The sequence below is a fragment of the Trachemys scripta genome, chromosome 9 (assembly GCF_013100865.1).
Source record: "Trachemys scripta elegans isolate TJP31775 chromosome 9, CAS_Tse_1.0, whole genome shotgun sequence".
Taxonomy (NCBI): Eukaryota; Metazoa; Chordata; order Testudines; family Emydidae; genus Trachemys; species Trachemys scripta.
The window spans coordinates 17,130,852-17,152,111 of record NC_048306.1 but is presented as its reverse complement, the minus strand read 5'-3'; the positions used below and the strand labels follow the sequence as shown (position 1 = coordinate 17,152,111).

The 21,260-nt window shown below is 39.2% G+C and overlaps 1 protein-coding gene across 5 annotated transcripts in view; it reads right to left on the bottom strand.

Moving 5' to 3' along the window:
* Positions 1–6,395: 6,395 nt before the first annotated feature.
* LOC117883136 (phosphatidylinositol-binding clathrin assembly protein-like) overlaps positions 6,396–21,260 on the bottom strand; it is a 55,807-nt gene continuing 40,942 nt past the window's right edge. For 3 of the 5 annotated variants that reach the window (XM_034782162.1, XM_034782164.1, XM_034782165.1), the window contains 8 exons: positions 20,298–20,408; positions 19,140–19,256; positions 19,000–19,030; positions 18,013–18,133; positions 12,113–12,136; positions 11,910–11,966; positions 11,525–11,632; positions 6,396–10,482 (listed from right to left, as the gene is read on the bottom strand). In XM_034782162.1, coding sequence (XP_034638053.1) covers positions 10,468–10,482; positions 11,525–11,632; positions 11,910–11,966; positions 12,113–12,136; positions 18,013–18,133; positions 19,000–19,030; positions 19,140–19,256; positions 20,298–20,408 — 584 coding nt within the window. In that variant the 3' untranslated portion in view covers positions 6,396–10,467. The remainder of the gene's footprint in view (positions 10,483–11,524; positions 11,633–11,909; positions 11,967–12,112; positions 12,137–18,012; positions 18,134–18,999; positions 19,031–19,139; positions 19,257–20,297; positions 20,409–21,260) is intronic. The other 2 variants (XM_034782163.1, XM_034782166.1) reach the window with 1 other exon arrangement.

Genomic DNA, 21,260 nt, shown 5'->3' with positions numbered 1-21,260 from the left:
CAATGAGGTCAAATGAGGAAAAAATAATTTCTCACTTGGTCACTAAGCTTTTGAAATACTTACATTTTTCCTCCTTTCAAAAGAAAGTGCAAGAATCTACATAAGAAGATTCCAGAAGTGTCACTGTGTGTCACTCTGAAGCCTAGCATGGCTGTTGAGTCGGTGTGAAATGATGGAAACAGCTACAAGCATGGTTGAGAACTCTGTTTAAATGATCACCAGGTTCAATCATCACTGAGATTCATGGTCTGTTACCATCTGACATTTTAAATCCTGAGCCATTTTGATTTAACAAATTACACCTTTGTGGCATCTATCGTGACATCACCACTCTTACTCTACAGCTAATATGATGCAACACTGTCATTGGTTTGTATGAAAGACTGCACAGACAGTTGATTTTTGGCTCAGCTGCACACCCATCTGACAGAATGGGCTTTCAGCTACTAGTATAACAAGTTATGGACATTCATGGCCATGCAGCTGTAGAGCACTTTAAGTTAAACCAGCCTTCCGAGAGCACACTAGGGAAAGTGCTCCAGTCTGTCCACACAGAGCTGAAAGCGCACTGGTGTGGCCACAGTTGTAGCACTTGCAGCTGCATTGGGAGTGGTGGATTATGGGCAGCTATCCCAGCATTCAAGAGGCTGCAATGTGCTTTTCAAACGCGGGAGGGGGGGAGGAGTGTGTTGTATGTATGTGGGGGGAGAGAGAGTGACAGCATGCTGTCTTGTAAGTTCAGACCCCTTTCCCTCCTGCACCTCTCTCACTCACTCAAAAGCAAACAGTAGCTGTTTGTTTGTTTTCTTGGACCAGATAAGTAGCCGCTCTCGGAACCAGAGCTTTGAAAGGGCACTTCCGCGTCCCGAGTTCACAACAAAGACAAACTTCTTGCATCTGAAGAAGTGAGGTTCTTACCCATGAAAGCTTATGTTCCCAATACTTCTGTTAGTCTTAAAGGTGCCACAGGACCCTCTGTTGCTTTTAACAAAGACAAGAGAGACCACTTCAGTTAAGAGGATTATGGGGCGTTTCCGGAGGTCAATCAGTGCGTAATAATGTGACTCCTCGTTTACACTGGAGCTGCAGAGTCTCACCCAATACGCAACAGCTGTTAATCCTCTTGGGGAGGTGGAGTACTAAGACCGCTCTAGCCAGAGAGTCAGAGCGCTCTCCGTGCCTTGCCAGTGTGGATGGGGAGTAAGGCAGAGTGCTCTCGGAGGCTTTATTGCGCTATAACGTGCAAGTGTAGCCAAGCCCTCAGGGACCAAATCTAAGTTTCAGTCTGTGAATCCAGTTCACTTATCGGAAGCAAATGGTTTATTAATCCGAGACAGTAATAAAACACAACTTTGCTGTATTTGAAAAAAAGACTAGGCCTGGATCCACACTCAGTGTTGTAATGCATAACTTTTGGGTGCCTAGCCACCCAGTGGAATCCACAAACCCTGGGTTAAGTGCTCTCTAAACAATACAGTGGGAAGAGAGAGAGGTCTGAGAATAGAATCCACAAAAAGCCAGCATGCTCGGCAAGGAGGGACCTAAGCTAACCAACTGCAGATGCTGAAGTGTGGGGTGTGTCCTAAGCCCCGCCTCTCTCAGGGAATTAGGTGTCTACGGCCAGGTCTACACTCAAAAGTTAAATCAACCCAGCTATGTTGCTCAGGGGTATGAAAAATCCACTCCCCTGAGTGACAGTTAAGCGGATTTAGCCCCCCCACTGTAGACAGCACTAAGTTGACAGAAGAACTCTTCCATTGGCCTAGCTACCGCCTCTCGGGCAGGTGAATAAACTTCACTGATGGGAGGACCGCACCCGTGGCTGTAATGAGTGTTTACACAGAAGCACTACAGCTTTACTGTGCTGCTGTAGCATTTCAAGTGTGGACTAGCCCTAAGCCTGGGCTGCAAGAAGGCACCTCTCTCTGCTTGGGATCCACAGCCATGAATTGTCACCCACTCCTGAAGTTAGGCATGGAAAGTGTTTCTTGCAAGAACAGCAGCGGTGCATGCCTAACTCCACACAAAACAGATTGGGGGCCCAGAAAGAGAAGAGTCCTCTCTAATTTTTAGCCCAATGGTTAGGGTCCTCACCCAGGATGCAGGAGAGCCCAGTTCACTTTCCCCTTCTGCCTGATGAGAAGGGATATGACAAGGATTTCTCACCTCAGGTGAGTGGCCTAACCATTGGACTAGAATCATTCTGTCTCTAGCCCAATGCATATTTAAACAAAACGGAACAGCTTCCATATTAGAGACTGAGAATGACCCAAACCAGTATATCTGTTTTGTGTAGAGTTGGATTGTCTTCCAAAGGCAAGTTAGGCATTGCCCTGCTTACCTTCACCTGGTTTGACGATGGTGGTAGGGCTTAAGAGGTGAGATAAGCATCCACATGTCTGCCTGAAGCAGCAGTGTGCATGCCCAGACAGAGGCAGAAACTTATACATATTGGGAACTGTTACAATCTAAATTTAGGTGAGGAATGAGTTTAGGCACCTTAGAGGGTTCTGTGGCAACTGTGCAGGAATTCGGTGGGTCACAGTAGCACCTAAATCTGGACTTTAGGTGCTAGAGTCTCTGTGGATCCAGGTCTTATGTATAATTTTTAATTCAACAAAAATTTAGTAGGAAATAATTGAAGTGCAGAAACTCAAAAGAAAATTCAGATAATTGACAATTTCCCAAGCCTATTGTGCATTTTAAAAAGGTATCAATTTTTTTTAAACCACACTACAGCTTACCTGTTTCCAAACCTCCCTCATTATTTGATCTCTGTATGTGTTGTAAAAATAAATAGTTCTAATTATAGTCAAAGTACTTAGCAAAATAAAACGTTTTAAGGGTATACAGTATATTTTCAGAATGTTTAAAGGAGGGTCAGTAGCAACCAGTGAAGCTAAAAATGTTGAAATTGTAATTAATATGGACAGCAATAGACAAGGAAGTGCCAACATATATTTGTAGATGTTGGGTGGGATTGGCCCTAACATTATTCCCATTGACTTCAGCAGGAGCAGAGTTATGGTAACAGTGTGAACATCTCACCCTTTTGGTTTTGCCACGGGCTCTTGTTTAAAGTGAACAAGCAAATATTCTTTACTGTGCACAGATAAAGATGGAAGTTGGAACAAGGATAAGGAAACTAACAAAGGGTAGCGAATAAGGGATTACAGAATTTACGGTTACATATGAAATTGAGCAGGTCCTAAGGATTATACATAATAAGTACACCGGACCCTCGCTAGAACGTGTCTATATAGCACGAATTCACATATAATACGGTCGCGGCCATGGATCCCAAACGTAATTACTTTAATTGCAATTCATTTTAACGCGGTCCCCGTGTTAACGCGGCACCGCACGTGGATCCCAAATCCCACGTTCTAGCGAGGGTTCAGTGTACTTTAAAGATGGCTTCTGCTGGACTACAAAATGTGTCTATCATGCTAATATTGACTCTCTGTTCCTTATAAACTCCCATCAGTGAGTCAATCTACATCCATCTGTTGTCTCGTCTTATAAGAGGTTACAACCCAAGTATAAGACCTCTTATTTTTGTTGTGTGTATGTACAGCACGTAGCACAATGGGGGCCTGGGTCCATGATTATGGTTCGTAGGTGCTATAATACAAATAATTTAAGAATACGTCTTTATATAAGTTATAGTGAATATTTAGGAGTTGAGTACAGTCAACTCCCATGGACTATGTGCAGGTACAAGGGACTGCCTATAAAGCTCCACTTTTAGGATCAAGGCATACATTTTACTCCTGGGGGAATTATGCGCTACTGCGCAATGCAGAATTTTGCAGAATTCTGTTTCCCCCACAGAATTGCTGGCTGCCACTAGGGACTGCTGGATTTTGCAGAACCCAGCTTGCAGTGACTGGACTTCCTAGCCTGACTGGAGGCTGCACATTCTGCTTGATCCTCATCCTCCCAGGGACGGGCAAAAGCCCCAACTCTGGCAAAGAATGAGGAAGGGCAGGACTGGACTGGACTGCACCACACCACATCCCCTGGCAGGACAGTCAAGAAGCTGGGGGGAGTAAAGGCTCTGAGGGTGCTAGTGTCTGGGCTGGGGGCTTCCCCATGTCTGGGCTCTTGGTGGAAGGGGATGCTGGTGTCCGGGCCAGAGTGGAGGGGGTGCTGGTGTTTGGGCTGGGGCTGCCCTACAGCTAGGCTCTGGGGGAGGATGGAAGTTCAGATGGCGGGGCTCTGGGGGCCCCACACAGCCCCCTCCAGCACTCCCCAACTGGAACTGAGTTGTAGTAGGGATTTCTTTAACTCTGCTGGTCGGGGAATCTTTTTTTGCTGTTGTCTGTATTGTTGACATACTTGTTAATAGGTATTTTGAAATAAATTACCAAAATAATTGAAACTGGGGTGATTATATTGTGTTATTTTGACAAAATATGCAAAATTTTACAGAATTTTAAAATATTATGCACAGAATTTTAAATTTTTTGGCACAGAATTCCGAGAGGACTACAACATTCCATGGAACAGCTCCACAGCACAGATGTACAACAGAGCTGGTCAACCAAATAGCTTGATTTCCTGAACTTTCTGAAACGCTTTATAATGAATAAAAAGCTTTTGCTGGAACTGTGCCTCTGTATTAGAATGTGACCAACTGGCAGTGACCCAGTACTTCAAGAATTAGCAGTCTACTATTTCAAGTTATTAACTGAAACAAATCTTCTAACAAACTTGCACTAAAGTGCAGCTGGTTCAAAATACTGCTGCTTAAAGTGATGGTCTCATAGGAAACTTTGAAAGACCTTTGTAAGTTAGTGTTGGGAACATATGCATGGAGACAGGATGTGTGTTCTTCGTTACTGTGTGTGGTTCATGCTATCTATGGTTCAGCTCAAGACCTAGCCAGTTCTTTGTAACAACCATTTCCAAGAGCAACTCACTGTGACATCCAATGATATGAACTTTAGGCATAGCATTTCCCTGGCAACAATAAACCAAAATAGTAAAATCCAAAGAATGCAATGTGTAAATGGATTTGCCTTTCATTTGCTGGAGGCTTTTAAGTACCTACCTGAAGTGAACACTGCCTTGTTAGGATTTATGCCCTTAGTTTTGACATTAGCTGATAGTTTTTTGTTGCTTGTTTTAAACAAATCAGTTGCATAATGCTGCAATTTGTGATGCAAAAACTAGCAATTTTATTTTTTTTGAGAATGAAAAATAAAATCTCAGTAAAGGCAACTTACTGTCAGCCACAGGTTAAGAATAAGAATTGTACGTCCTTGTGCCAGGGATTCTAGTTAACAGTATATGTAACCAAACCACGCAACCTAGGATGTTGCCCCTTTTTGCTTCTATTATACTGGATTCAGAGGCAGAGTATTTTGTGCAATCCGTATGTGTAGATTTGTGCTGACTAAAGTCTACTGCATCGAAGATGCAAACAGATACTGATCCCAAACGGGGATAAGTATAGGGGAGAACAACAGTCTAATGTACTTTATTTTCAATGATTCAATAAATCCCCCCAAAGTTTAGTGACTAACTGAAATAGTTCCCTATTAAAGATTAGCCTACATAAGGAAAACAAAGCAATTGACCGTCCCATTTATTGGACTGACTTTCTGATGGATCAAACCCTCAAATTACAAAAGCGTAGGCACCATTTGAATGTCATGAGCAAGAAAGGCATAGTGCCATAACTGTATTTAAATATAACAAACTAAGCAGCCTTTTGATTGTCACACTCTGTTTAGGAAGATGAAGCAAGAACAATTAACTCCACTCTCTTATAGCAATTTTGAAACAAGCATTAAATATCTGAACACATTAAAATAAACACATCTTATTTGTGCCAAAGTTTATTTTTTAAAACCTTTCAATAACAAATGAATGAATCCGAGCAACAATCTTAAAAAACCCAACACAGTTTTGTATGTTGTTAAATTAAGTGCCACAATTAAATGTCAACATAGCCAGTCTTGTGCTTATGCAATGTTTTATTTTGCAGAATTTGTATCTCCCCTCTCCCAGTTTTATGGTCAATGGTTTGTTTTCCACACATTCTGTATCCATTATTATAAAATGGAAAGGAACTCATTTAAAGAAACAGCCATACAAGAATAAGCCTGTAAAAACAACCTCCTACATTATAGTAAGCTCCTTTTAAATAAATACCCAATAAAAGGCACAAACCTGTTATACATGGGGAAAATGCAACATATAAAATGATGAAAGAGCCATTAAATAAATAATCCCAAATGAATAAATCTGTTCAGCACCTTTTTTTTTTTTTTTTTGCACCAGTGCTCTATATGATGAAATCCCCAGCCAAATATCTGGTAAAGGATTAGACTTGAAACACAAGGCTACAGGTTTGAGATACTGAAGGAGGATTCCTAACGTACATCTTTTTTTTTTTCTTTTTTAAACTGCACCAGTTATTACAATCTCTTTAAATAAATGCACATGAGATACTTGTGGAAAAAAGCTATGCAGTAATGTATTTAGCAATACGTGACAATCAAATACATCTTCAGAGTAATAGCAACATAACTTTTCTATTTCTCTACCAATAAATGTATAAATGATAACATGTACAATTTCCATTACTCAAAAATATAATCTTTAAAATGGAAATAAATGACTGGTACACAGTGCCCTTAGATGTTATCCTTACAATACAAACTACCCAAAAGAAAAAAGTTTTCCCTTTTATTTACAAATAAAGCACCGATCCACAGTGCATGATACTCTAAAATTGTAACCCACCCTCTCTGCCACACATCAAAAAACCAGATCTGGACACACCCTGTATTCAATCTTGTAGTAAGAGGTTATTCAACGTTTTACAAAAACTATGCTCACTATTTTTACCCTACATTTTTTCCCCACCACTATGTGCACAGAACTAAAATTTCTCTATTACATAATTCTAGTTGGGAATCTAAATTTAAAGTAGAGAACTTCCTGGAGGCAAATTCATAACGTACATTAAGGATATTAAAAAGGGACAGCTATTTAAAAGGGACACTTTCGAGTCCAACAAGCTCAATATTACAACTTTCCATCCCATCTTCTGCAATAGATTCCATGGTAAATTGCCCCATCAGAAAGAGATTAACTTGCTTCCCAAAAAAGGGATGCAACAGTGTTAACATCCCAGTTGTTAGGTGGAATGATAGTCACAAATGCCACAGGAATACATGATGGAAGTGCATGGCATTCCGCAGATTTCACTAATTTTGAGAGAAAGGAAGGAGCTGAAGAGCACTCAGAACAGGATGCTTAATCACAAAAGACAGGGTTAGTAGGGGAGTGAATGGACAATGCCATATACATACAAGTCCTTTGTGGTCTTGCTCTTGTACCAGCTACTATTTGCAACAGTTGCAAGGCTTTTTTTTTTTTTTTTTTTTTAAAGTCATATGGTCCCCAATAATGGGAATAATTTTGCTGTACAACAAAAAGTGTCTTTCAGAAGATCAAAGGGCTAATACTGAGCCTTAAGAATCTTGACAGTGTCCTGTTGCCTTGCAGTTACATTATTCTTAATTTATGAAACCATACGTTGTGGGCTAAAAATGATAATCCAGCTTTTTACATGTTCAAACATGTTCACAAGGAAGTTGCTAAAAGCAGTTCTGTACACTTTTGTGAAGTCAGAAATATGCTAAAACCACCTTTTCTTCAAAGGTGAAAAACTATATCAAGATTTTTACGTAAACCCATTAATGCATCAACAAATATTGTACAAGACTAAAGGGAAGGTAGTTTATAAAATGTTTAAGATGTACACTGTGGCTGTTTTTTCCTTTTTAATACTTAATAAAACTTATCAGACAGTCTGATTACAGGAAAGCTGCCCAACAAAGTCACTAAAATTTCACTAGCCAATCAGAAATTTAAAAAAAGTATTTGAGCTTATTTCTGACTGCAGGAAGTACAGAACAAGTACTTTCTAGCTAATCAGAATATAGCTCTTCAATAAAGTTACAGTGAATGTATGCTGACTGCCCATTCATTCATTTGAGCAATTTAAAATGAATCATACGAGGGATATAATTTAAAATGGACTTGAACAGGACTATAAAATAAGCTGCTACAGGAAAAAAAGAGTCTTGATATTTACTTTATACAGTGCCAGACATTACCTGTTCACAACCTCTGAGCATTGACATTACTGCTTAACTATTTTAAAAAACACATACTAGTCTATCACAGGTACTGATCTAAACTGGATTTAAGACAGAAGAATTCGTTGGAAGCAAGGTCTTTAAATGCTGAGTAAACTCAATGGAATTCATCCCTATATCAAATAAAGTTTGAAACATTATGACTCACTCCAAGTTATGGGTATGTTTCCCCAGCATGTGGAGGGCCACTCTGTGCACTGGAGAATTCACTGGCTTAAAATTAATTATACAGTATTTTTGGTCAACCCAGGAAGAGGGGATTAAAGCCAAAAGCCTTTAAATTCAAATTTCAATATTTAATCACTGTATGTAGTCCAGTTTATACCTTTGCCAGTACATGTCCAGAATTTTGGCTTAATACATCTGTTCCATTTGCAACATTTAATTTCACAGAAAGTTAGTGGTTACAAATTTCAAATACATGTGTCAAAAGGACTTAAAAATTCTCATTTAGTTTGACAAAAAGTATATTTCTTTTATGAAATAAGTATATTTCCCTTACACTCTTGGCACAAAATTAACAAACAAAAAGGTACCTAGAGAAAAGGGTATTATAGAATTTAAGTGCTGTATTTCAAAGGTTTGCTCAAGAACAATTTGGCAAGATTACTAAACAACATGTTGGCATTCGTAAGCTACCCTTAATGATATTATTGCTAACGTAACATTCCCAAGACAAGACCGTCACTACTATACTGATGTAAATAACAAGGACGCTTATTTTCTTTTTATGATGACCCAGTTTAAGATTATCCCACAGTGAGCTTTAAATGATACAATAGCACTTTTCCCTTTTCTTCTATTCTCCCACTAAAGTTCTGGAAACATGTTCTGAATTGTATGCGTGTCAAATTACATACTTTTTTCATGCTATCATTTTTATTCTTCAGGTGTTCGAAGGTATTTTTTATCAACATTCTACAGTATTTTTAGGGAATATTTTATTTAATAAATATGAAAATGAAAACCTTAATTTTTGAAATCATTTTTGCATATGCGTAGCTAGACTGCAGTTATATTTTTCATAGATTAGATAATGGATTGCAAGATTTTTATTATAAAAGAAATGTATGTACATTTCTTAAGCAATACAGTATTTTTATTTTGAAAATTCAACAAAATAAAAAAGTTACTGCAGCATTAAGAAACGTACTTCAAAGTTTACACATATATTTACACACTTTAAAATAATTACTTTTTTTGTAATTTTTAAGGACTGGATTTGTTGTTGAACAAGTGGCAAAAGCTATAGTCAAAGGCTGGACAATACCGTGAATGTAGTTTCCAGTCCGAAAAGATCACCTTTTTTTTTTTTTTTTTTTTTAAACTGCCGAACTACTCAAATGTGGACATTTCTCCTCTTTAGTGGCCAGCAACAAGATTTACTAATCCCTCCAATTTGCTGCTGCTGGATGTGTCTGCAGTTTTACTGTGACATAAAGGCAACTCCTGCTAGAGCTAAGAACAATGCTGCTATCTGCACAAAAGATACTGTAAGGAAGTGCAGCGATCACTATCTGTTTGGAAGCTGTACATGCTATTCTGTAACATACTACTATTTTCTCCTGCTTGGAGACAGATCTCAAGCCTGAATCTCTCAGTTGGCAATAGAACGCACTGCCATAATGCCAATGGACCAGTTTTCCATTAATCGTTTTTATATATAGTTAGTTGATTCACAGCATTTAAAACTCACAGTATAAAATTTGTGAATTATAAGAAGCTATTCTAATACGAGAAAGCTGTCTGATTTCACACAATATTGGCTGTATATGATAATACAAGCATTACTCTATCAGAGTACTTTATTAGAGCATATGAAAGTTTTATTGCTCAACTTCATTTGAGTTGTGCCTTGATTACAACAGCCACACAGTTCAGGGAGAAAATAAAATAAATAGAAATATCATGCCCTCAATCAACTTTCTACAGGCCATCTGTTGATGAATAAAGTTGCAAAGCAATTATGTAAATAAGCCCCTCTTCAGAAGGTACAGGTCCTTAAAAGTCAGATTCTTCTCATCTTCTAAACTGACCTTTAGCTTCAAAGATTTTGGTTTTCTACTGAAGCTAGTCTTACAGTCTAAAACCAATGAACAAACATGATTCCATACCATAGTGACTGTTATAAACAAGAATCTCTAAAGCATTGCAATTCAAAGTAATTTTATGTTACACAGGGAGTAGTAAGTGGATGCCTTGCTGAAGACTGCACTGTGAGAACACAATTTTAACTCTTCTTTTTACCAGTATTTGGTCGTCAATGTATCTCGCTGCTTTGGCTGCTCTACATAAACTGTATCTGTAAGACAGAAATGAAAGTTTAAGTTTGTTTACTCAATGCACTATTTCTGCAGAATAATGAATCAATTCACATATCTACAAGCAGAACAGTTAACCTGGTTACTTGACAACCGGGATTTATTTGGGGGTGAGGTAGAAGATAGTGCACTATCTATTCGGTTTCTTATGGAGAGTTATTTAAAACCACAAAACCCAAATATTTAGGGTTATGATACAAATAGATACAGAGTGAAATTCACAGCTGAGCATGAAATATATGTTCTCCCAATGGAGCACATAAATTAGTGTGAATCTTCTCCCCACATGCCACATAAAATGTGTGAAGACCACCATATTTTATCATTCCAGCTGTGGGCCCAAACCAGCAGAAGACATGAATTCATTGTCTGCTGAGTTGTGTGAGGCTGAACTCATCCAGGGGAATGACTGGCTGGCTAGTCCTAGAAGCCAAATACTGCCCTCTCAACCCCCACCCCATGCCTAAAGTTTCTAGGCAAGGATTTTCACAGCTAGCTAGGCAAAGTTGACCAGTAACCTGTGCGCTGCTGTTCTCCATTCATTTACCTCCTCTCCCTCCAAGCTGTAGTGCCTACTAGTAGCCGCTACACAGATGAGAGTAACCCCTACAAGCATGGAAATAGAGGACTGTAGCCCTAATGAGTTCAGAATGGTAACACTGGCTGGGAAAGAAGAAAGTCCAGTTTTACTTAACGTTGTATTCTTTAAGGTATCCTTTTAGATACCAGTGTTAAATCTTTATGGCAATTTTTTTTAATAGCGTTAAACCTTAGAGACCTATAAAATATTAACAAAAGCTGGACTTGCCTTTTTTAAAGGCAGACTAGGAGGTCATCAGTATATGCTGGGATAGTTCACTCAAGTACATATGTAATTTAAGGGGCCTAGAAAAAGATTTGTAAACTACTGGAATCCCAAGCTTTTGGGGGGGGGGGGGGGGGGAATCATTCACTTACTCCTAAAACTGGAACTTTTCCTTAATCTTTTAAGTTCACATTAAAAAAAAAAAAAAAAGTGTTCACCTGTGTTCCAGGGACAGGCGCAAAGGGATTCGTTGGCCTGAGACCTGGCTGTGTATAAATCATTGGCTGGGGTGCCATTAAAGGAGCAGCACCAATCTGAGGCGGTACCTGTAAAGTATAGGGAAAGACAGGGAAAGAGTTGATCAAAGTAGTATTTTAAACTCAAATTAGTCTTGGAAACTTCATATTGAATATTTTGTGCTGTATGTGATATACTGGAAATCAATACAACAGAAATAACAGATATGTAGTCTTTCAGGTCTTTTAATTTGTGTAAAGAAAGGAGTATAAACTGACAAATTAGCATACTGAAACATGGCAACAAAACAATATACAATTACATTTCCAAAGTGTGAAAATACAGTTATAACAATGAACTCCTTACCATTCCATACACAGGCACTTGAGGTGTAGTCACTGGGTAGGTCATTGGAGCAGGTACCTTTAAAGGCAGGAAGAAAAATTATGCTTGAAATTATCTAAAATACAGTTCTACTAGTAACATTTAATAAGGGACTTTACAAAATATAAAGGTATATTTTGTAAAGTACTTGAAATAGGTTACAAGTTTACAAGAAAGTAACTTACATATCCAGGATAATGTACTCCATTCTGGCATACCAAAAAGGAATAAGGACAGAAAATTATTGAAGTGGTACTGAAACCAGACAACTTAACCCAGGAATGGGTTATGATATAGTACTGAAATTAGCTTTCTCCATGCTTTTCATTGTGAATATAATATAGTCTTTAACTAGAATGGATAAATGTACAAACAATATAATGCAGTGTGCTAGAACAGTAACAGGCTGTACCACGTAACTTGGATAGAATTTTCCTTTTCTAACATGTAAAGAATAATTAGTTTCAGTTTAATAATGGAAGTATTAATTAATTATATTTTTGCTAAATCCAGACACATTTGAAGCCTTTATTTGCTTTTCAAACTTTCAGGAAACAGGCACTGTATAGTTATTTAAGGAGAAGAAGAAGAGAATAGAAGAGAGCAAGAAAGCCTTGATTATTCATCATGAAAATCAGTGAGGAACTGAGAGGAAAGGATGCTCAAGTAGATTCTTAGCCTAAAGACAGCTTCCATATTTTTCTACAATATAGAACCAGGTGTCTGAAGCGAGCCCAGAAATTGAAGAGCAGGAGCAAGTGGAAGAGGAAACCAGTGCCAAGAACAACCATCTAGGGATTCATTTCTACACAGGGCCACATCCTTGGTCTTGCTGTCCCATTGTGACCTAATGGGAAGTGTGCACACTATTAACAGTAGGTAAGTTATGGAGCATATGAAAATGGATTCTAGAAGATTCCATCTGCATGACAGATATGAAAGAGTATGTGTTTTGTACGTGGGCTTGGGGAACACATAGTAGCTCTCCAAATCCCCTTGGCCATTTGATAGGTTTTGATTCTTTTAATAAGTAAAACAAACATTCTAGTTCTACTTCTTTAACCAAGGCAGCCATTTCAGGGATACAATTAGCACATTTGTATGCAAGGGTAGGAAGATATTTTGTGTCCCTAATACTTCTAGGACAAGAATGAATAAATCCAGGAACATCCCCTGTTATTGGTTCTACAACCATCAGACTATTGCAGATTTTAAGAGATCCATAGCATCTTTCCATATCTTTTGTTGAACATCCAGAATACTGACAGGAAATTACTACTGAGAATGACGAAGATGCTTAGGGTACATCTACACTACAGCGGGGAGTCGATTTAAGATACGCAAATTCAGCTACGTGAATAGCGTAGCTGAATTCGACGTATTACAGCCGACTTACCCCGTTGTGAGGACGGCGGCAAAATCGACTTCTGCCGCTTTTTGTCGGCGGCGCTTACTACCACCTCCGCTGGTGGAGTTAGAGCGCCGATTCGGGGATCGATTGTCGCGTCCCGACGGGACGCGATAAATCGATCCCCGAGAGGTCGATTTCTACCCGCCGATTCAGGCGGGTAGTATAGACCAGGCCTTAGAACTGTTCCTTGAATTTTTGGGGGTCGCTTTATAGAATGTTTAATTCAAGACTTTCCACTTACTGTTCAGTTCTGGCATAGCTATTTTTCCTCAGCCACTGGATGACTTACAGTCCCTGTCACAATGCTTGACCTGATTTAGGTGTGGCACAACAAACTGAACCAACCGACAAAAATGGACATTTGCTCATCTTTCCAAAAGTACACCTCTACCCCGATATAATGCGACCCGGTATAACACGAATTTGAATATAACATAGTAAAGCAGTGCTCGGGGGGGGGGGGGGGGGGGGAAAGGGGGCCTGCACACTCCGGCAGATCAAAGCAAGTTCAATGTAACGCTGTTTCACCTATAACGTGGTAAGATTTTTTGTCTCCCGAAGGCAGCGTTATATCGAGGTAGAGGTGTATAGTCTATGTATCAAGGGATATTTTCCTTAGTTCCCAAACCCCCCAAAACAGCCTAAGGCACACAATTTTCAGAAGTATCTAAATAAATAAGGAACCTTGAAGATGGGAGTTAGGCCCTTTTGAAAATGTTATCCAAGACCTGGAATTGTATTTTTTCTATACAGGCTAAGTATTTCAAATACTCAATAAAAAGAACTTTAACTGATAGAGTAAAAACATACAAATGTACTAAATGAAACAGTGAACTGTCAAACCCCAATCTACCCTTGCCTCAATGTCTCTTACATACTCTCATGGGATCTGTCGAAACTCAGAAGTTATGTTTCTAAACCATGGATGGAATAGAAGCAGATGACAAGTTTAATTAAAGATCAGTCCTAACTATTTAATTGTTCCCTTCATTTTATTAGTTTGTCTAAACTAGCATAGATATAGGCATAGATATAACCTGTGGGTGCTTCCCACGCTTCTTCTATTGGTTTGACATAGTTGTAACTGAATATCTCAATTTATAATTGATTTGGGATTTATTTCTGGCACTCATGTTTCCTCAGTGGTGAGTCAGCATGTTGCCATGTGAGAAACATTTATAGTATTCATCTGACATCCTGGACAGCAATATGTTTTATTAAACCATCTCAAAGTACTTCAGTAATGAGATAGAGTGCTATGCCAAGAACTACACATAGAAGACTGTATAAAATGCAAAGTATCATCAGCAATGAAGTAGTTAAACAGCCATGTTGAAGCCCGACAGGGACAAAACAAGCTGGGAATGGCAGTTATTACATGTGAGATGGTCTCTTTCAGGATTCAGAAGCAAGATGGACTAGGTCCCCGCCTAACAAACCTAACTATCCCTTGAGATCCGTTTTATCTTAAGACAACTGTACCCTCCCCAAACATACATTGTTAATTTCTGTCCATCTCAAAAATGAAATAAACTGGAATCTAGATTTTTTTTTAAATGCCCTTAATGTAAGTTTTTCAATGGTATGAAGGCAAGCATACTAAGATCAATAGCTAATCTTCCTGCAAGTCATAGAATCATAGAACTGGAAGGGACCTCGAGAGATCTAGTGCAGTCCCCTGTATTCATGACAGGATTAAAAATATTATCTAGACCATCCCTGACAGGTGTGTGTCTAACCTGCTCTTAAAGATCTCCACCAATGGAGATTCCACAACCTCCTTAGGCAATTTATTCCAGTGCTTAACCACCCTGACAGTTAGGAAGTTTTTCCTAATATATCCAACCTTAACCACCCTTGCTGCAATTTAAGCCCATTGCTTCTTTTCCCTATTCTCAGAGGTTAAGGAGAATAATTTTTCTCCCTCTTCCTTGTCACAACCTTTTATGTACTTGAAAACTTGTGTTCCCTCTTAGTCTTCTCTTCTCCAGACTGAACCCAGTTTTTTCAATCTTCCCTTAGATGTAGGGCCTACCAATTTCATGGCCGTGAAAAGCATGTCACAGACCACGAAATCAACCCTCCCCCATGAAATCTGATTTCCCTTGCTGCTCGGAGCCGAGCTGCTAATGCGGCCGTGCTGGGGAGAGACAGGAGTTGTCCTTCCCCTGCACAGTCACACTTAGTGGGGAGATCAGACCTACCTCCAGGGGAAACGCAAAGATGAGGGTGGTACACCCTCACTTCTGCGCTGCAGCAGCTCAGGAGCTGGGCTCCAGGCTTCAGTTTCCCCCCCACAGCTCCAGGTCCAGGCGTGGCTTCCTCCTACAATGGCTTCTGCCGGGCTAGGTTCATTCACTCCCAACGGCTGAAGCTGGGGCAGCCCGAGCTCTGGGGCGGGGGCAGACTAGGCTCGGGGGCCTGGGCTGTCCTTAGCCATATGCTAAGTATGCAGCTGCTTAGGGCTCCAGCCCCTGCTTTGCCTCTTCCCAGGGCCCCTGCCCCACCCAGCCTCTTCCCGCCTCTGCTCTGCCCCAGCCCCGACCCCACTCCCCTGAAGACTCCAGAAGCGGTCGGGCCTGCACTCACCGGTAAGTAGAGCGACCAGGTCCCAGCCTGCTCCACTCCCCTGGCTCCCAGCCGCACCACCAGTGAGTGCTGTAGGGCGGTTCCTCCCTGCCCCCCAAGCCTGGGAGCCAGAGGAGTAGAGCAGGCTGGGGCCAGGTCACTCCATTTCCTGCAGGAAGTGGCCAGCCCCCCCGCTCCAATGCCCCACAGAGGCCTGGGGTCAGTGTGCCCCCCACCCCCTGCAGAGACCTGGGGCGGGGCCCCACACAGCCCCCCCATGGGGGGGGGGGGAGCCTGCGTAGGGCACCAAAATAGCTAGGGACAGCCCTGGCTGGGGCCTTGCCCCCCCCCCCCCCCCCCGGCACCCCTCCAGCTGGGGTTCGGGGCTTCTCCCCCACCCCTCCAGCCAGGGCTCAGGGTGGCCTCATATGGACTTCTGCCCTGGGGCTTCTTCTGGGGCTGGGGCACCCATTTTTCCTGGGGGCCCCCCAAATGTGGCACCCAGAACCAGACACAATACTCAAGTTGAGGCCTTATCAGCGCAGAGTAGAGCAGCAGAACTACTTCTCATGTCTTGCTTACAACACTCCTGCTAATACATCCCAGAATACTGATTCATATTTAGCTTGTGATCCACTATGACTCCCAGATTCCTTTCTGCAGTACTCCATCCTAGGCAGTCGTTTCCCATTTTGTATGGTGCAACTGATTGTTCCTTCATAAGTGGAGTATTTTGCATTTGTCCTTATTGAATTTCATCCCATTTCTCCAGATCATTTTGAATTTTCATCCTATCCTCCAAAGCACTTGCAACCCCCTCCCAGCTTGGTATCATCCACAAATTTTGTAAGTGTATTCTCTATGCCATTATCTAAATCATTGATGAAGATATTGAATAGAGCCAGATCCAGAACTGATCCCTGTGGGACCCCACTTGATATGCCCTTCCAGCTTGACTGTGAACCACTGATAACTCTCTGGGAATGGTTTTCCAACCAGTTATGCACACACCTTATAGTAGCTCCATCTAGGTTGTATTTCCTGAGTTTGTTTATGAAGTCATGTGAGACAGTATCAAAAGCATTACTAAAGTCAAGATATACCACATATACCACTTCCCCCTAACCACAAGGCTTGCTACCCTGTCAAAGAAAGCTATTTGATTGGTATGACACGATTTGTTTTTGACAAACCCATGCTGACTTATCACCCTATTATCTTCTAAGTTTCTGCGAATCGATGGCTTATTTATTTGCTCCATTATCTTTCCGGGTACTGAAGTTAAGCTGACTGGTCTGTAATTCCCCGGGTTGTCCTTATTTCCCTTTTTATAGATTGGCACTATATTTGCCCTTTTCCAATCCTTTGGAATCTTGCCCATCTTCCATGACTTTTCAAAGACAATCGCTAATGGCTCAGACAGCAGCTTAGTCAGCAAGTTGAGTATTCTATGATGTATTTCATCAGGCCCTGGTGACAGGGAGACATCTAACTTGTCTAAATAATTTTTAGCTTGTTCTTTCCCTATTTTAGCCTCTGATCCTACCTCATTTTCACTGGCATTCACTATATTAAATGTCCAATCGCTTCTAAATTTCAAAACAAAAAAATCATTTACAAGTTCTGTCATTTTCACATTGTCGGATATTGTTTTTCCCCTCGTCACTGAGTCTTGACAAATCCACTCACCACTGGCAAGTAGAAGATTTTTCCTGGTGAATGGGGAACTTGCTCACCAGTTTCTGCTGCTGCAAAGCTTTTATTTAAAAGAAAAGCTTCTAGTCCTTATAGACCTTCCATTTTATTAACAAAGGAAACCAATACAGTGGGTCTTCTTGAATCTGTAGACAGCTTAAAAGAACAGAGTTTTAACTGCACAATCCTAGCCTCAGCCCAACCCAAAAAGCCAGGAGTTTGAGGCAGAGGGGAAAAGTCAACTCCCCTTGAAGTCACTGAGTGTGGAGCTGCTCCATAGGCAATTCTCCAGCCTCAAGTGGAATAGCCTCTGGTACTTTTTTTTCTTTTTTTAAATTCATATCAGTGGAAAAGGCAGTGTATTTGCTTTCCTGGTGGATAATTTGAAGTCAGAAATGGTACAACACTTACCATATGTGGAGCAGGAGGAATGGGGGCAGTATTCCATGTAGTGGATGTGCTTGTTTTTGCCTGCCAGTTTGTTCCACCAGTAAGTTTCTTCTCTGTTGGCTGATTCCACTGCATGTCTGACCTAAAAAGAAATTACAGAACTAAGCTTCCCCATGGAGTTAACAGGCTCTTGCATAAAGTATAACAACTTTGTCCTGAAACTGAAAAGAATTTCTGTTTATGAGCAGATAAACAATTAAAAATCAGAGGATCAGTAAAACGGAACACTACAGATGAAAACTCATGTAGGTAGCAGAAATTTACAGAGATTCTTAAATAAGAAAATCTAATTTCCACCACTAACTTATTCCAATTATCACTGTTATCTGTGTTCTTGCTCTTAGGACAGTTTCCACTGCTTTTGGAGCAAGATGAGAAGTAAACTTTCTAAACCCCATCCAATGCAATGTAGCTTAATGGTTTCTCAGAGACCATGTTACAGAAAATGATTTGCCAGAGCTATTTATTCAGTGGCTCATCTGAATTATGCCTTATCTGACCTTAACAAGCAAGACTGCTCGACTCTCCAAAGTCTAATTTAGATGGTTAAAAGGATGCCACTGAACAGGTAGGCTACTTCATCCTGAGCTCTTTTTTTTTTTTTTTTAATTCACACAGTATTTTTTTTTATTAAAAGGGCTGGATACATGACAGTTCTCCATCTTACATTGATTTATTTAATCATACTATCAAATGCAATTTAGAATCTGTCCATACTATGGTTGAAAACCTATTAGTCACAATTAGGTTTGAACACTGTTGTTGATAAGATTTCCTGCTCAATGTAGATGGTTTTCAGAACCAAAGATCTTAATGGATCTGTGTTTCTTACATTGATGGACTATGTTTCTTAGTCTATACCAAGGAGTTCTTTCAAAAAGAATACATTACTTTTCACACGGCATAATTTTAAGAGCTTAGTCAAGACTACAAAAAAGAAAATCTTACTTTTTGGAAGGGGTTCCTCCAAAGCCAAGATCTGTAACAAAAAAAGATACCCCCCCCAAACATGCTTAATTAGCAAACTATGTTCTCTTTCTTTAATAGACAAGGAAAAATAAGTTTAAAAAAAAAAATCTTACACTTACTTCCTACTAAGTTCGCAAGTGATGAATCAAGGTCATTTGCTAAAATTTTTCCACTCTGCTGATTGATTAGAACGGTTCTCTGACATTGTGTTGGTACTGTTGGTTGTAATACATCCTCTAGAATAAAAACTGAAAACAGAACATAGAAATGTCATCATTAAAACAACCATATTTTGGCTGATACAGAAAACAGAAACAAACTTCCATTCTCCAGAAAGCACTATTCTCATATGACGCTGTCAGTAGCTTGGGCACAATTTCAAAATGACAAAGAGGTATTCAAGGGTTAAGCAAAATTTAGGTTAATTTTTTTTCCCCTTGGAATTCTCAATTCTGTGTATAATTCTAATAAAATACTAGAACATGTATGAGTTTCATTTAAAGGGTTACAGACAGGAATTTTAGAAAGCTCCTACACTAAGATAATTTGACCTGAAAAGGTACGCAAGTTTCATACAAAGCTGAACCATTCCTGACTTTCAGTGAAAAAAACTACCTGACAGAGTAGTGTTACAAAGTAATCTAAAAGCATTCTGTCACAAAAGCATGGTAACATGATACTTCCTTGGGCAAGTTACTATTAATAACTTTTGCATATAAATTGTAAAAAAAAAAAAAAAAAATCTTCACCTTTCAAGATGACATCAAGCTACTAATGACCAGCAGAAACGGTATTAAAATATTTGTGCACAGAATGTGTCATCCATTATATTACCTTTACCCAGATTTAAAACTGTTTGCAAGAACTAAATATCGTGTCTTATCCCTCAAACACAATAATCATTTTTGAGATAAATATAACATGCTTCAAACAGAACTAACAACACAGCTTTTATGCAACAACACTACTATTCAATGTTAAGTGTTTAAAACAGTTTGATATGTAAACTTACCCAATAAGAGACATCCAGTTGATTGGGCCACAATGGAAAATTGCATGGGGGGGGGAGGGGAACGAAGGGTAGAGAGAAGAGACATTACACAATGTTTTAGATGAATGAAAGCTAGTTAAGTATTCTATTTTTACAGTAGAATTCAAACAAGCTAGCTATTATGAAAGTGATTATTTGTTAAATTACCAAACCTATGTTCAATTTATAAGTTCAATTTTGCATTCTCAGCAGTCATCTTAAGTTTGTTAATTAAGATAGTTTTTACCATTTATGGTCCTGTACTCATGTGCCGTTGACTTTCCTCCAAAGACAGCATCAAAATCCACATTAATTATGGAAGAGGTGGTGCTCTGAGAAGCTGAATGAAGAGGAAATCCTAAAATATAAATTTAAAAATGATTAGATATACAGTAAAGCCATCTGTACAGTCCAACTGTAATGAGGCCAGAAAGCTAAAAGAAAGTTATCAATTGCCAAAGGAGAACACACAAGTGTATGTAGGTTTATGACCACTAAATTCATCTTCATGCAAAAAAGAAAGGAAATGTAGATTGAGGAGAAGAGAATAATAAAAAACCTGAAAGTTAATTGTTACCACAGACTTGAAATTGTGTTTCAAGAATAAAAAGGAAGAATCCAGTATCTACCAAATATATAGCAAGTCATCCAGAAACCTCAATTAATATGTTAATTCCTGAATTTTAAAGAATTATGTCCAAAGGAATTTTTGAGAGAAAGGCAGTAAAAAACAATGAATGCAGAAATGTTTGGATACTTGATCACATCAAGCAGAGAAACAAAAATAAACGATACTTTCAAATCTAGAAATATAATCAACATTTAAAAAGTGAATATTTACTTGCATTACGAGATCTGAAGTTACAATATAATTATTTGGTTGAAATTATGGCAATCCAAAACAGTTTTTATTAGGGCTGTCGATTAATCGCAGTTAACGTATGCAATTAACTAAAAAAAATTTAATTGCAATTAATCACAGTTTTAATTGTAATGTTAAACAACAGAATACAAATTGAAATTTATTAAATATTTGGGATGTTTTTCTACATTTTCATATACTGTGTTCTGTGAAATTGAAATCAAAGTGTATATTTTTTTATTATAAATATTTGCACTGTAAAAATAACAAAATAGTATTTTTCATTTCACCTCATACAATTACTGTAGTGCAATATGTCATGAAAGTGCAACTTACAAATGTAGATTT